This window comes from Vipera ursinii (assembly GCF_947247035.1).
Source record: "Vipera ursinii genome assembly, chromosome: 1".
NCBI classification, from domain to species: Eukaryota; Metazoa; Chordata; class Lepidosauria; order Squamata; family Viperidae; genus Vipera; species Vipera ursinii.
This window is the reverse complement of record NC_139512.1, coordinates 98,741,324-98,755,719: the sequence shown is the minus strand read 5'-3', so window position 1 is coordinate 98,755,719 and position 14,396 is coordinate 98,741,324. Positions and strand designations below refer to the sequence as shown.

Here is a 14,396-nt window from a genome sequence, read left to right as displayed (position 1 = left end):
ACTTTTCAGAACCGTATTTCACTTATTGCACCATTTTAAAAGAAAGTTCTTTCAAATCACTTGGGATAAATTCCTGACGTTTTTTGACAACATGTTTGGAAGTGATTTGCCACTGCCATCTCCCTTACATGATTTCTATTTCCTAAGAGGGCTATTTTGCATCTCTCTTAGCTTTTGTTCTGTTATTTTCAGCCCTATCTCCAACCTATCAGGATCATTTTCCTATTTTCTATGGGATTAACCACACTGACTAATTTTAAGTCTTCTGAAAATCTGATAAGCATTTCCTCGATTTCTTCTCTGAATTTGCTAATAAAAGCATTAAAAAGTAATACAGGACGCAGGACTGAACTTTGTGACACTCCACTTGATAGCTCTCCCCAGTTTACAAGACATGGTTAATGAGCACTTAAGGGCAGTGCCCGTGAAGCACTTCTCTTCGAATTATTAGAGCAGCCATGGATGCAGAGACCGTGGGGGAGCTGGACTGAAGCAGTTGCACAAGCCTGGAGGGAAAAAAAGCTACAATTTTAATGATGTGAAGAAAAACCTTTGTGTGCACTTGCATGTGTTATGAAGCATTTCACTTGGCATCTTCCTTGAAGGATTTACAAAGCCTAACTACTTTTCCCTTGCTGCTTTGATTGTATTTTGTTTCTATGAAAACCTATTGTTAGATATGGTCTTGTTATAACTTCATTAGAAACGGAACACAGAACCATTATGAGTGCAACTGTTAAGACAATAGCTAATTCCGGATGCTTTCTACTTTTTAAAGCAAATCAAACTTTTATTATGGTCAACAAAATAGCATAGTATTTTTAAAAAGTTTTACAATGTTTGCTATTTTTCCCACTTACAGAAACAAGGAAAAACTATGCTCCTAGAGACTCTGTCCTTCACATTTTCACATTTTATCTGTATTTTTCAATAATTCATTTTGTTTATCTGTTTACTTTACGGAGGACCGTCCTCTAAAATAACCTGAAACATGGATACTTCTTTCTTTAACATGCAGCCATCAGCCTTCAATTGGAAGTCTCCCATTCTGTTTAATATTAGGTGAAGAACAAAAGGGAATCTTTCTTCTTTACTTAAACTGAAGCAAGTTAATAAAGATAATACTAGATTGCAGTTTACAATTAAATGATGGTAAAAAAAGAACAACTTGAGTCACAGGCCTTCAAGGAGATAACTAGATAAAAACATTTTCCCAGTATTAAGCAAACTGTTTAGACAAAAAAAGTAAAAAAATAAAAGCAAATGGAAAAGAATAATCAAATAAACATAAATTTGGTACCACACAATACAACATTGCTCTGTACCTCCTAAATATAAACACAGAAGTAAACCAGCATTTCTATAGTCAGTTCTCATATATGTGGACATTTTCTTTTTCTGGGCTGATAAAATTGCCACAATTAGAGTATGAAGATTTCAGCAATAAAATACAGGGGGGAAAATGCTGTTAACTCAGAAAAATTAATATGAAAATGAAAATAATTTCTTAACATATCTTAGATGATATTCTAGTTAAATTTAAAGTAAAATGTGTAAGCCTTAAATCTATGTATTCATGTTCTAAAGCCTGAGAATTAATTAAGTTATGTGGATCTGAAACAGGAACATTTTAATTATAATTCATAGAAATTTAATATAAAAAATTACAAAGAAATGTAATTAATCATTGATACATTAAGTACAAAAAATTTGAAAACTAGTGTGATCACAAATAAATGGATAAATGAGTGAGCCTTGTTTGGGAAAGTGCCACAAGATATCCCTTGTGTAAAAATAAAGAATTTGTGGGAAGAAATTTTGAGAAACAGAAGAGATAACTTTTGACATTTTTCAAGTATTTAACAATTTTGCCCTTTATATTACTATTCATTATATCAGTCAGAGGTTTTGAGACTAGATAGTCTAAAGATAATACTGGATTGCATTTTACAATTATATGATGGGAAAAAATGGTAAATCTATACCGTTGCCAGTTTTATTTGGCTTGCATTTTAGTTTAAAATGTATTTTTGCATTAAAGTCATCTGTAGTTCACAAATATACTAAATCTAAGTTAGTTCTACATATTTACAGGTTACTGGTTTATTATGTATTATTAAATTCTTTCATGTGAATCCTGTTATGGCACATTAATTTTTATAGTTCAAACATTCTTTTTTTTTTACAAAGATTGATTTTGAGGGAGCTGTGAATCATATTTTATTAGACAGAGACATACTCAATTCCCATGTTCATTATTTTTTTACTGTACTGGTATAAATAAAGGTAAATGATAGCTCATAAATGTATTGACTGCATTTTAACATTTTATCATTAGGTGACTCATAACCTGTATTGAACACTATTATTTTGCTATTGCTTTAATTATGGAATAATAATACTGGATATTGGGGGGGGGGGAAAGTAATTCGTTGCTCATTCAATAAGACATCACTGGATGTTTCCAGGCAGATATCTACTATCTATCAACTATAGCTATCAACTGCTATCAACCACAATGTTTGCGCAGTTCTTTCATATTTTGCTCCTTAAAGAATATGTTCTCAGAAAAAAAATACAGAAGGTATGAAAAAGAAATAATGGTCACAAATAGAAAACTAATTGTCTGGAAAGTCTCATATAGTAGCAGCCTCACTTTCATTTTTGCTGTACCTGTCCAAGTGAAACCAAAGGCTTCACTTTAGTTCAAAGTGGTCATATGTCCAAAGAGATAATAGGCATTAAACTATGCCATAATTTGCTTGATGAACACAAACATTTTAGAATCTGAAGACATAATCTTTGTTTGCAGCATCTAAAATTCAACTCAAATAATTTACTTCTCTGCTAACTGTGCTTTTAAGCATTTTCAAATACAGAAGTTTTAAAGATCCTATTGTGATCATCATAAAGCTGCCTATTAAATTTCTTTATTTATAAATGTATTTTCAAATGAAATTTGTATCCAATAATTATTCCCAATTTAAATCATAAACAATTGTGAAAGAAGACAATGATTTTGAGTCTCAGAAAACTGCACAGCCATAAAGTACATTGGAAAAACTAACTGAAGGCAGAAACCTCTCTTGTAGGACGAAGCATCCCTCACATGTCACAAACACAAATTATTAAAATGATTCATTTCAGCTAAATGTTCTTCCTTAGTGCCATGATACTTAAGAGTTTAAGCTCTCCCATAAAATGTTTTCTTCGCTTGGGTAAACAAAAGTGTTCAAATCCTAAAGCAATCAAAACAATTATCCGAACAGTTATTTTACGAATGGTGATGAGATAGGATGTTTCTTCAATCACTAATTATGAATAACTTAACAATCATCATTCTAAAAAGGAGAAGAGAACAATGATCTCCATTCCCAGAGTACAGTAGGTTCCCAAACCATCCCAGTGATTTTCCAGGAACTAACAATTCCTGTACTGGCCAACCAATGAAGGTTGCAATCAACCCATTTTGTTGGAAAAATTCCTTGACATATAAGAACAGATGCTTAATCAACTGAAATCTGCCTTTATAGGTGTATGAACAATGCAATACTGAAATAGCAATAAGTCTGGGCCTTTGCCACTCCAGTATCTTCACTGCTTTCATGCTTCCAAAGGCCTGACAGTATTCATGAAATAATTCATGACTTCTTTCTTTAAAATAGAATCCAGCAGGTTGGCTGTGGCCTTAAAAAAAAGAAAAGGCTATTGCTGTCATCAAGTAAAGGTTGACTAAGGATGTAGCTGAATGCCCAGAGAAAAATATGCAGTTGAGTGAAAGAAAGATGGTAGAGGAAAGATGGTAACAACAAACACTCTTGTATGAGGTGCTTAACTGCAACCAAAACATGAAATGTGACAATTGCATTTCTTAATGAAAATTTTGAGCGTAAACCAAATGCCTCCTCTCCTTCTCTTCAGATAGAAGGAACAGTTTCATAATAAATTGTCCAAAAACCACCCAAAAGCAAATGAACAAAACAGCAGAAGAAAAAGAACAATGAACTTCAAGTAAAAACTTATATTTTACATATAATTTATAGTTTAGCTATAGCAAAATACATAAGGCAAGCTAGAAGAACCACAAAGAAACCAAAATAAGGCTAAATGCATGTACCTGCAAAGTACAGTTCATCATTCGTATTATGTAATCAAATTGTTGATGATCCAGAATTGCACGATTTTGTTGAACGTGGAGGCTTAGTTCCTGTGTCAAACATTGTCGAGCTGCTTTTCCTTTGAGGGCTCTCAGTGCAGCAGGCAAGGTCTAAAAACAAGATTGCTAACAAAAGTAAGACACTAAAAGAATCCTAACCTTAAATTATGCTTTTCTGCTAATATTCTATAGTATTACTACTAAATAAGGTCCATCAACAATCTTGCTATGAATTGTCCATATTAAATTAGTGATTGAATTCTGATTTTTGTGTCTGGATAGTTTATTTCATAATCAAACATGATTTTAAATAATAAAGCAGACAGTGTAGAATTAATCAAGCAATTATCAAGCAAGGTCTTAGTTATGCCCTAAGCACAAAGAATATACTGGATTCACAATCTAAATTTTAAGAAAAGATTGAAAACCATAAGTTTATTCCATATATTTGAGGATTGTTATGAAAGGTCAAACATGTTGTCAAACATGAGCCTTGGTGGAGCAGTGGGCTAATGCCTCCTTAAGTAACACCAGCTGCCTGCAATTAGTGCAGGTTCGCGTCCCACCAGGCTCAAGGTTGACTCAGCCTTCCATCCTTCCGAGGTAGGTAAAATGAGGACCCAGATTGTTGGGGGCAATTAAGCTGACTTTGTAATAATGCCGCTTGGGGTGTGTGTGAAAGCCCTAATAAGCAGGCATATACATAGAATGAAGGCTACTGCTAAGTTTGTAAAGCCGCCCTGAGTCTTTGGAGAAGGGCGGGATATAAATGGAATTAAAATAAATAAATAAATAAATAAATAAATAAATAAATAAATAAATAAATAAATAAATAAATAAATGTTGTACAATTAGCAATAACATCAGCAAAATAAAAACAACAGCCAAAAAAAAAAAGCCGTCTAAGAGGCAAATTAGTCTGGTCCTCAACTGCTCTTCAAGCAGAAAACGAAGCATTCAAGTTTGGACAAGGAGCTTGCATTTCGTTTAAGAGAAAAATACAAAACAGGGAACATATATCTCATTATTAAACAATTAATAACTAAATAAAACTGTTCAGTAGAAGGGGTAGAAAAAAAATGAAGGCGAGAGAGCAATGCCAAATAATTTTACTTATTTCTTCACAGACAGTACATTTCTTTTATCTCAAATACTTGCAGTACGAACTGAAAAGGGTAAGACATATGTAAAAGTAGAGTTAAGTTTGGAAAGACTAGAAAGAGCTCATCTCTTAACATGTATGGAATGTCTTAACTACTTGGAATAGCCCCTCAAACAATTTAACAAATCCTATTACCTTTTCAGTCTCCAAAAGTTTATTTTCAAATATAAAAGAGATGCAGTTTCTAACAACTTCCAGTCTTTGCGCACTGTTGAAAACTGTGCTTGACTTTTCTACTATGGAAACTAAAAAAATAAAATAAAAACATATGTGAGTCCATTTATTTTAAAATTACCATCACTAAAAGGTTATTATAATAGAAACATTCCTGGGATGATTTCTGCATACCAAGGTTTTAATTTGTACACGTGTTCTGCACACAAGAACAGATTCAAAGATGTTTCCAGTACTAATTCTTAATATATAATCATATGTGGACTTACATATTATTATATTAGCAGGATTTGAGACATTGTCTTTTATAAAGAAAAACTGTAAATTGGTGAGAAATATTATTTCAGAGTCTAAAACATACGCATTTGGCATTTCACTCTAAAATTTCTCTACAAATTCCATATCAATTTTGGTAGTATAAAAATTTCCGTTGGTGCATTACTTTCCAAACAAAAGAAGAGGACTACAATACTGGTAGTCCTTGACTTAAAAGGTAAAGGTAAATGTTCCCCCACACATGCGTGCTAGTTGTTTCCAACTCTAGGAGCTGGTGCTCATCTCCATTTAAAAGCCGAAGAGCCCGCGCTTGTCCGAGGACGTCTCCGTGGTAATGTGGCTGGCATGACTAGACGCCAAAGGCGCACGGAACGCTGTTACCTTCCCACAGTAGTGGTCCCTATTTTTCTACTTGCATTTTTATGTGCTTTTGAACTGCTAGGTTGGCAGAAGCTGGGACGAGTAACAGGCACTCACTCTGTTATGCAGCACTCAGGATTCAACCCGCCAAACTGCCGACCATCTGATCGACAAGCTCAGTGTCCTAACCCACTGAGCCACTGCAACCATTTATTTAGTGATTGTTCAAAGTTACAATGGCACTAAAAAATAACAGGATCATTTTTTACACGTACGACTATTGCTGCATCCACAAGTAATCAAAATTTGAACGCTTGGCAAATGACTCATATTTATGATGTTTGCAGTGTCCCGGGGTCATGTGATCACCTTTTGCGACCTTCTGACAAGAAAGTCAGATTCACTTAGCAACCGTGTTACTAACTTAATAACTACAGTGATTCACTTAACAACTGTGGCAAGGTTGTAAAATGAATCAAAACTCCCTTAACATATGTCTCACTTAACAACAGAAATTACGGGTTCAATTGTGGTCATAGGTCAAGGACTATGTGCACAGGATACCTCTAATTTCAAAAAACAATATTAAAAGAGATAAGGACAAATTAATGTATGCAAAATATCATCAGCACTAATAAAAAAGAGTTTCTATGTGGGAACGTCATATTAGAGTTGCCTGCTTCTTAATATTTGAAGGTTCTACATAGAGCATTTCACATCTTGGAATGGTACGTTTTTGTTGGCAAAAATTCAGGAAGTTCATCACAATTGTTATTTTGTGACTCATCCCAATATGTAAGGAAGAGCTCAAATATATTATGTATTATGTATCAACACATGAAATCCTAACCTTAGGGTCTGATATGTTAATATATATCAAACAGCTTTTAAGGTCCTATTTACAGTAAATGGGAAATTGAAATAGAAATACTTTGTAGCATTTTATAAAAATCAAATACACAGTTAGTAGGGACTCTACACATCTATATTTATATCTGAAGAACCATTTCACCCAGTCTCATTTTCTCATTCTGATGGGACTAGCCCACACCACTCATTCCAGCAAAAAGGGCGTACTTTGGCTGTCATCAGCTAAAGAATTTTGATTGGTGGTGTCCAGGAGAACAAACAGCCTTTTTCTGCTGTGGTTCCTGTCCTCTGGAATATTCTCTAGTTGGAGGTGAGGTCTGCCCCTACTCCCAGCCTTCCAGGAGAGCCTAAAAACTTGGCTCTGTTTCTTGGCCTGGAGCCGGAACAGGAGCCTGCTATGTTTGGAGTAACTGATTGGGTAGAGATGATCCTATCCTCTTGGTTTTTCTATTCAATTTTTCTAATTTTAACTGTTCTCTGTTTTCTAGTTTTTATTACACTGTAAGCCATGCAGAGTCACTGTATCAGTGAGATGGGTGGCACAGAAATTTAATCAATACATATAGATATACATGAGGAAGGGGGTAAAAATCTATGAAAAACATGAGGTGCCAGAATTAAAAGACTACCAATGAAATTTAGAAGCAGGATTGTTTAATTTTGCTGATGAGATTTCTCTGGGATCGTTTTTTGCATTGCTTTTTGTTTCAAATGAAGAATAGAAAAGTAAAAATCTAGTTTCTGGAAAAGTTTTAAACCTTTGCTTGCAGTTTTGGAGTTCTCCAGTAAGAATGGAGGGTTATAGAAGACAGAGAGATGTCTGTGCAAAGCCTACCAATTTGAAAACTTCTTGTTTCTCCTCAAGACCACACTGATCTGGTTATTCCAGGTGGTCCAGTGCATTTTTAGAAATTACTCTTGTGAATTGAATGCTTCTGAAACAAGTAGGATTTGCACATATTTGTAAACCATTCCCATCCAAGCCCCCCAATAATGTCTCAATGATTTCTCCTCGTGGAGATTGGGATCATTTTTAGGATGTTTAAGGTTGAGGATTGGTGGCACTGATCCCAGGTGCCTATCATTGTTATCCTCAAACTCCATTAAAAACAAACGAACAACAAACACTGGCGCCACCCTTTTGATCTTCTCAGAATGTTGCCATGGTCTTGTATGGCCTTTGAAAAGTCAGTGGGGTTAATTGTAGGTTTCAAAACAGCACTCAATTTGACTTAACTGAATAAAAAATAAAGATAACACTCATACCAACAGGTGGGCCAGCAGGAACAACACATTTCCTTTCAATGCGAGAAGCAGATGGTGCACTTTGGTTTTTAATTAAATTTTCCTGAATTAAATCCTGAACCTGATTTTCATTAATCCTGGGGAAAGGAAGTACATGAACTCGTAGATGAGATCCTTCTGTAGGTCGTGGAACCTTTTGGAATGTCATATGAGGATTTGGATTCTCCTGCAGACATTAAAAAAGGGAATATTTGTATTCAGGAATGTAAAATATTTATTTATTTAAACAATTTGCTTGCCAAAAGATGTATTATTAAAGTGCCATTAAGGGTTCTTTATTAATAATTAATACATTAAAGGGCAATAGGACATTCATCTTGATGTTTGAAATAAAAGTAAAAATTACTTTGTATGGAAATCAAACAGTTTAATGATCAATATGATAGGTAACCACTTTCTCTCATCTTATGTTTTAAATCTTCTCTGCACTTTCCAATAAAATAAGACATAGCGTAATTGCAGTTACATCAATATTATACAGTGACAGGTAACAACAAAATAAAATGTCAATCTTATAATGGAAATAGTACTATTGCAGGGTGAAAAAAGGACAGATGGAGTGAAGATCTAAGTTACTTTCAGCAGACATGAAAAGTTTTTTTTTATTTAATTTAGAAGGCTGCCCAACTCCCAAATAACTGAGTGTTTTACATACTGTAATTATAAGAGAAGAAAACAATTAATGAAGAATATAATAACAATTCCTCTTTCTGACATGACTTGGCCTTAAGGTTCCATAACCCAAGAATATGTTGCATACCAAATACATTTTATACCAAATGCAATACTTAAAAAAAACCCAGTTTACTTAAGAATTGTACTTACAACTTTGTAATTAAGTTATATAACTGCAAGCAGCTTTGTGCATCTTCAACTTACAGCACAAATATTTAGAATGAAATTTTAATAAATTATACCATAAACATACACTGTACTTACATTTTTTAATAGCTGCTCCGCAAGTTCTCGGATATGTTTTAACACTTTTAACGAATTGCTCTCCTCAGATTTAATTCTCTCTACTTCAAATGCTACCAGCTTTAAAAATAAATCATATTTTTGTTGATAAGCAGCTTTTAGATAGTATTTTTACATATGGCACTAAAAATATTTACATACCATTTTAATAACACATTCCCATTTCTATTTTGAATGCATGTTGTATAATTGTTAATAATTCAAACAATAATAAACTTGACATTTTGGCTGTACCAAATTAAGTATTCAGAAATACATAGTAATGTATTTTTTTTACTAATAGTAAAATAAATATTTTTAATATAATCGGACGTGTATAAATTTGGCAATGGCCCCTCTTTTCACAGCTTGATTAAAAGTTTGCTCTCCTAACAAATTCTCATACTTTATTGAAAGTTTCTAAAAAAACACCCTAAAATAATAAATTAATATTATTACTTTTTAATTTTTAAAATGGTCAACAAAAGTTTTATTATGACAAATACTGCAAACTATTTGCATATATTTATCCTACCAGTGACAATTCCCCATGGGGTATCTGTTCTTAGGCAACAAATATTTTGAAAACAAAAATTAATACATGCCCATAATTACTCTTTTAAGCTAATTCATTCCAATATATTTTACAAGAATAACGAGACCAAAAACTAAAACAAAAAAAAACCCCTTCAAACAACTTAAACATTTTCTCTCAAGTTTCATGATTAACTTTAAAAACATATATACACGTATGTATATCTTCTACCTCATCAAAGAGATCACAGGGTCTGTATGGAGGACCTCTCTCTGACACAAAACCTGCAAATGCCATTCCATTCAGAATTTTGGTAAGGAAATCATTCTCAATTAAGCCCCGTTGGCTTAAGAAAGCTGCCTGCAAATAAAAATAAATTGTAACTAAGACTTTACCAGAAACATGAAGAAGAAAAAAATGTAAAATTCAAAAAAGAACAATGTGTCTAATGCTTTTAATAGAACCAAACCATGAACTACCATAACACTAAGGTTGCTGTAAAAATGGAAAACCTTCCATGAATACACACAAATGTGCATTCCAAATATGCCTGGAGTGCATTTAGAAATCTGCTTTCTCTCAATAAACTTAAATTAGGCAAGGTAAGATGTAAAATGGCTACATACAGAATCTATTTAACAGCTGTGTGATCATTAAAAACATAAAAATGATACAAAAACTAGATTAGATCATTTTATTTACCTATTAATTCAAATCTGGACCTCTGTCTCTTGAGATACAAGCCAATGTGCTTAGCTCACTTAATGCATGGCATCTCCACACACATACAACCCTTTACCTTCCTCTAGGGCATCAGAACATGGGATGAGACAAATGAAGAAGGAACAAAGGGTGGGGGAAGACTGCTGCTAAACAGCAAAGAAAAATTTTGATTGGAAAAACAACTTGGTGGATGAGTTTTGCTTCATGTTCACAATCCAGTTGAGGTCAAAAAGAGTTTCCCCCCATGGTCAGATATTTCTTCGTTTTTGTTTATTCCTCTTTATGGAATGCATTTTGGCTCACTTGCTGGAGCCATCTGGTTCATTTTACAAAACTATTCATTGGATCATGAATTAACATCTAACATGAAGCATATTATTCATTCCTAATCTCTGCTAGGAGGCAGAATATTTTTAACCATCTCAGCAGGTTGCTAACTATGGTTCTTTGTGCACTCATCTTTGCATTCAAACATACGTTTGCATTAGTACAAACCACCATTACAGAACATGCAAAAGCTGCAATTTTGGTTGGACACTAGATCCTGCAAGAACCTAACTAGAATCCTAATCATATTGAAATAGCTGTTTGTGAAAAATAGGCCACAATACCAAGAACTGGAGAAAGAAAAATGGTAAGCCAACTGTAATTACAGATAACTTGCTATTATTTTTTATAGTGCTCACATGGATAAGAGAACAGTAAGTTTAGCAGGTGATCTATGGCAATATTAGACAGAGCTACTCAACCAAATGACACTTTCAAGCTTGAATACCTAACAGAGTATGATGAACATCATAAAGATCATAAAAAAAATCAATGGAGGTGACAGGTGTGTCAATTGATAGTGCCCAGTCTATAGTTATGAGTAAGAACTACTGTTTCTAGACCAAACAAGAAAAATGGAATCTACATGAAATATAAAGAACTGATTGGCTCAGAAACAGGAAGTAATAACTATTTTCAAAGTTATTATTAAAAGGCAATTGCTGTAGATTTGGGCTTTGTAGTTAGCTGGAAGAAGAACACAGACTCTAAAATGGAGTTAAATTTGGAACCAGACACCCAGCTTTTGTACAGCAGCCTCAATTTTCTGATTTCGGAGCTGAGAAAAATATAACAATTTAAAGGAGAGCTATGTGCAGAAACAATTTGCCAGATAATATAAAAATATCAATGGAAAAATAGAATACAGAGTGGACAGAGCTTTAGCTGCAACCTAAATTTCTTGTGCTTGATAGGAAAAATTCCACCATGTGAGAAATTTCTCTTATTTTTCAGTCAGTCAGAAGATCCTTTTGGAAAGAGAGATAGTAACAACCACCTGCCACCATATTAGGCAGCCTGGCAATTCAGATTGTCTCAGCCATTAAAGATGGGCCCTAGAGGATCTTGGCAAACATACAAGCAATGTGTAATGTTTGGAGGCAAGCTAGAAGACTAGATCTATAGAATGTGGTTCTGATCTGTACCAATTGCCGAATAAAGTATTAGAGCAGGACTTGAAATTACTTTAGGAGTAAATAACCAAACTCAATTAGATCAGCAATTTTAGCTCAGGAATTTTAGCATCAGTTGATACTAAAGACTACTATTATTAGCAACAAATGGTTAATTTGAATCTCAGATTCCTTCTTTCTTCCCCCTTAATGACAACTTGCATATAATCTGATGGTGTAGTAGCTTCAACTATTCAGGCATGTATCCAAACATATAAAAAGACTCTGGACCTATTGTACTGGGTACATCCCTGTCCAACTTGGGAAAACAAGTAATAAATATTTACAAGCATTGTCACAAGGGTAAATCATTTTTGCAAATTGATGCAACATGCAATGCTATATAGAATATCCCAGTTACTATAAATCATTAAAGTATAATCACAGCATTCTTATGAGTAGAGATAATGATGAAATTGTTAATTGCCCCGATCAGAAATCAGCACTCACAGGAAATATTCAGACAGACCTAGATTCTAAATCAGATCTACTGCTGAATTATACTATTTAATATAGCTTTGGTTCTGCCTCATTAAAGATATGAACACTGTATCCCTGTTGCTCAAGGTACTGAAGAAAAAGATTAAAATAAGTAAAACATATAATGTCCCTGTATTACATACAGGATTGTCCAGCACAGTATTTCAGATCCCTAGTAAAAAGTGAATAGGCAATAGCAACCCACTTCTGAACGTTTGTCAACAAAACTGCAGACTAGTCCAGGCATTCATCAGGAGTCAACACCAACTCAAAGGCAAAAAAGGAAATATGAGAAAACAGCATTTTTTTGTTAAATGGAAATTAAATGTAAGAATTAAATTTTGGAATTACTGTTTGCCCTGGGTTCCATTTCAGATCTTTATGATAGATATATCAATTAGATATATTATTTTTGGTAGGAAGGAGAAATATTCTACAAGTTCTTTATTATCCATTTACTCATTAAAAAGAACTGTTAGTTGGCCTTGCAACTAACATATTCAGAAGTTCCACTTACAAAAATGAAAGAGATACAATTACATGTACAATTACATTATTGGCACATAATCTTACCTTTTAAAACAGCATGGAGAAAAAGTAGTAAAAAGTTGTACATTTTACAAGTGTTTATGAAACTGGATTGTCTTAAAATTTCACACTAAATCAAGGTGCTTGTTGAGCTAATAGTGTTTTGCTTATTTTAATCTTTTAAAAATACACTATTATAAGCTACTAGGTTCAACATTATTATTACCTTATGAAAGTTTATCACAGGTTCTGAATGAATTCTGATTAGCTGAAGACAGGATCTATATCCTTGGAAAAGTTGTGCAAATAATCTAAGAAAGACTCCACGCACCTCTTTATCCTAAGAAAGATACCAAACTGTTATAATATGAAAATAAGGTATTCCTTCCCAACTAATTCATCAGTAGCCTGAGACCCAAATGGTCTGACATCATCTTTCTTTACACCATTTCAAGCCCCACCAGAGATTACTCTATTTCAGTTTTTACAAATTAAAAAATAGGAAGCTAAATGGGCTCCACAGAGACCAAGAAAACATTCTTAAACAATAAAAATGGCAAGTGGCCTTAGGCAGTACTTGCTTGGAAGTTGCATGTGTAGCAAACGAAACAAAGGTCAATGGTGATGGAACAGATTCTCTTGGAAGCTAGAAGAGTGATTGGAAGAAATTTCACCAGGACATCTTTGGTGAATGGATATTTTGTGACTGGATATGGCCTCCAGGGCACCCATTTTTAAAATCTATAATATGTTCTCAACATTCCACTGGTCCCCAAATTTAGTCAAAAATCACAATATGACATTAAAATTCAAAATCCCATGTGAACAGCTTGCTTATATTCTCCCGTAATTGAATTGCAAGAACTTTAATTATTCAGGTATAAACCTCACCTTTAAGGACTCTGGCACCAGTACATTTGTTATACCTCAGTTCAGTTTTTTCATCAATACTTCATTTTCCCGTAAACTCTGCATTGATACTAACCGTGGAAAGTAAATTTAATTCAGGGATCACAGATGGGATACTGCAGTAATGCTTCAGAATATAATGAAAAGATAGGACTGATGCCGCTAGTCCTCAACTTCTGACCACAATTGAGCTCAAAATTGCAACTGCTAAGTGAGACAGACAGTTAAGTCAGTTTGCCCCATTTCTTGCCACAGTTGTTAGGTGACTCATGGCAGTTGTTAAGTTAGTAACACGGTTTTTAAGTGAACCTGCCTTCCCCACTGACTTTGCTTATCAGAAGGTTGCAAAGGGGGATCCCAGGACCCCGGGACACCGCAACTCTCATAAATATGAACCAGTTGCCAAGCATCTGGATTTTGATCACATGGCCATAGTGGTTGCTAAGTGTAAAAAATGGTCAC

The 14,396-nt window shown here is 34.0% G+C and overlaps 1 protein-coding gene across 2 annotated transcripts in view; it reads right to left on the bottom strand.

The window, feature by feature from the left end:
• The window catches only part of SBF2 (SET binding factor 2), a 227,048-nt gene that overhangs the window by 84,329 nt on the left and 128,323 nt on the right, over positions 1-14,396 (bottom strand). For both annotated transcript variants that reach the window (XM_083350643.1, XM_083350642.1), the window contains exons 11-16: positions 13,252-13,365; positions 10,027-10,155; positions 9,243-9,341; positions 8,265-8,469; positions 5,454-5,563; positions 4,118-4,267 (exon numbers count right to left, since the gene is read on the bottom strand). In XM_083350643.1, the coding sequence (XP_083206769.1) occupies positions 4,118-4,267; positions 5,454-5,563; positions 8,265-8,469; positions 9,243-9,341; positions 10,027-10,155; positions 13,252-13,365 (807 nt within the window). The remainder of the gene's footprint in view (positions 1-4,117; positions 4,268-5,453; positions 5,564-8,264; positions 8,470-9,242; positions 9,342-10,026; positions 10,156-13,251; positions 13,366-14,396) is intronic.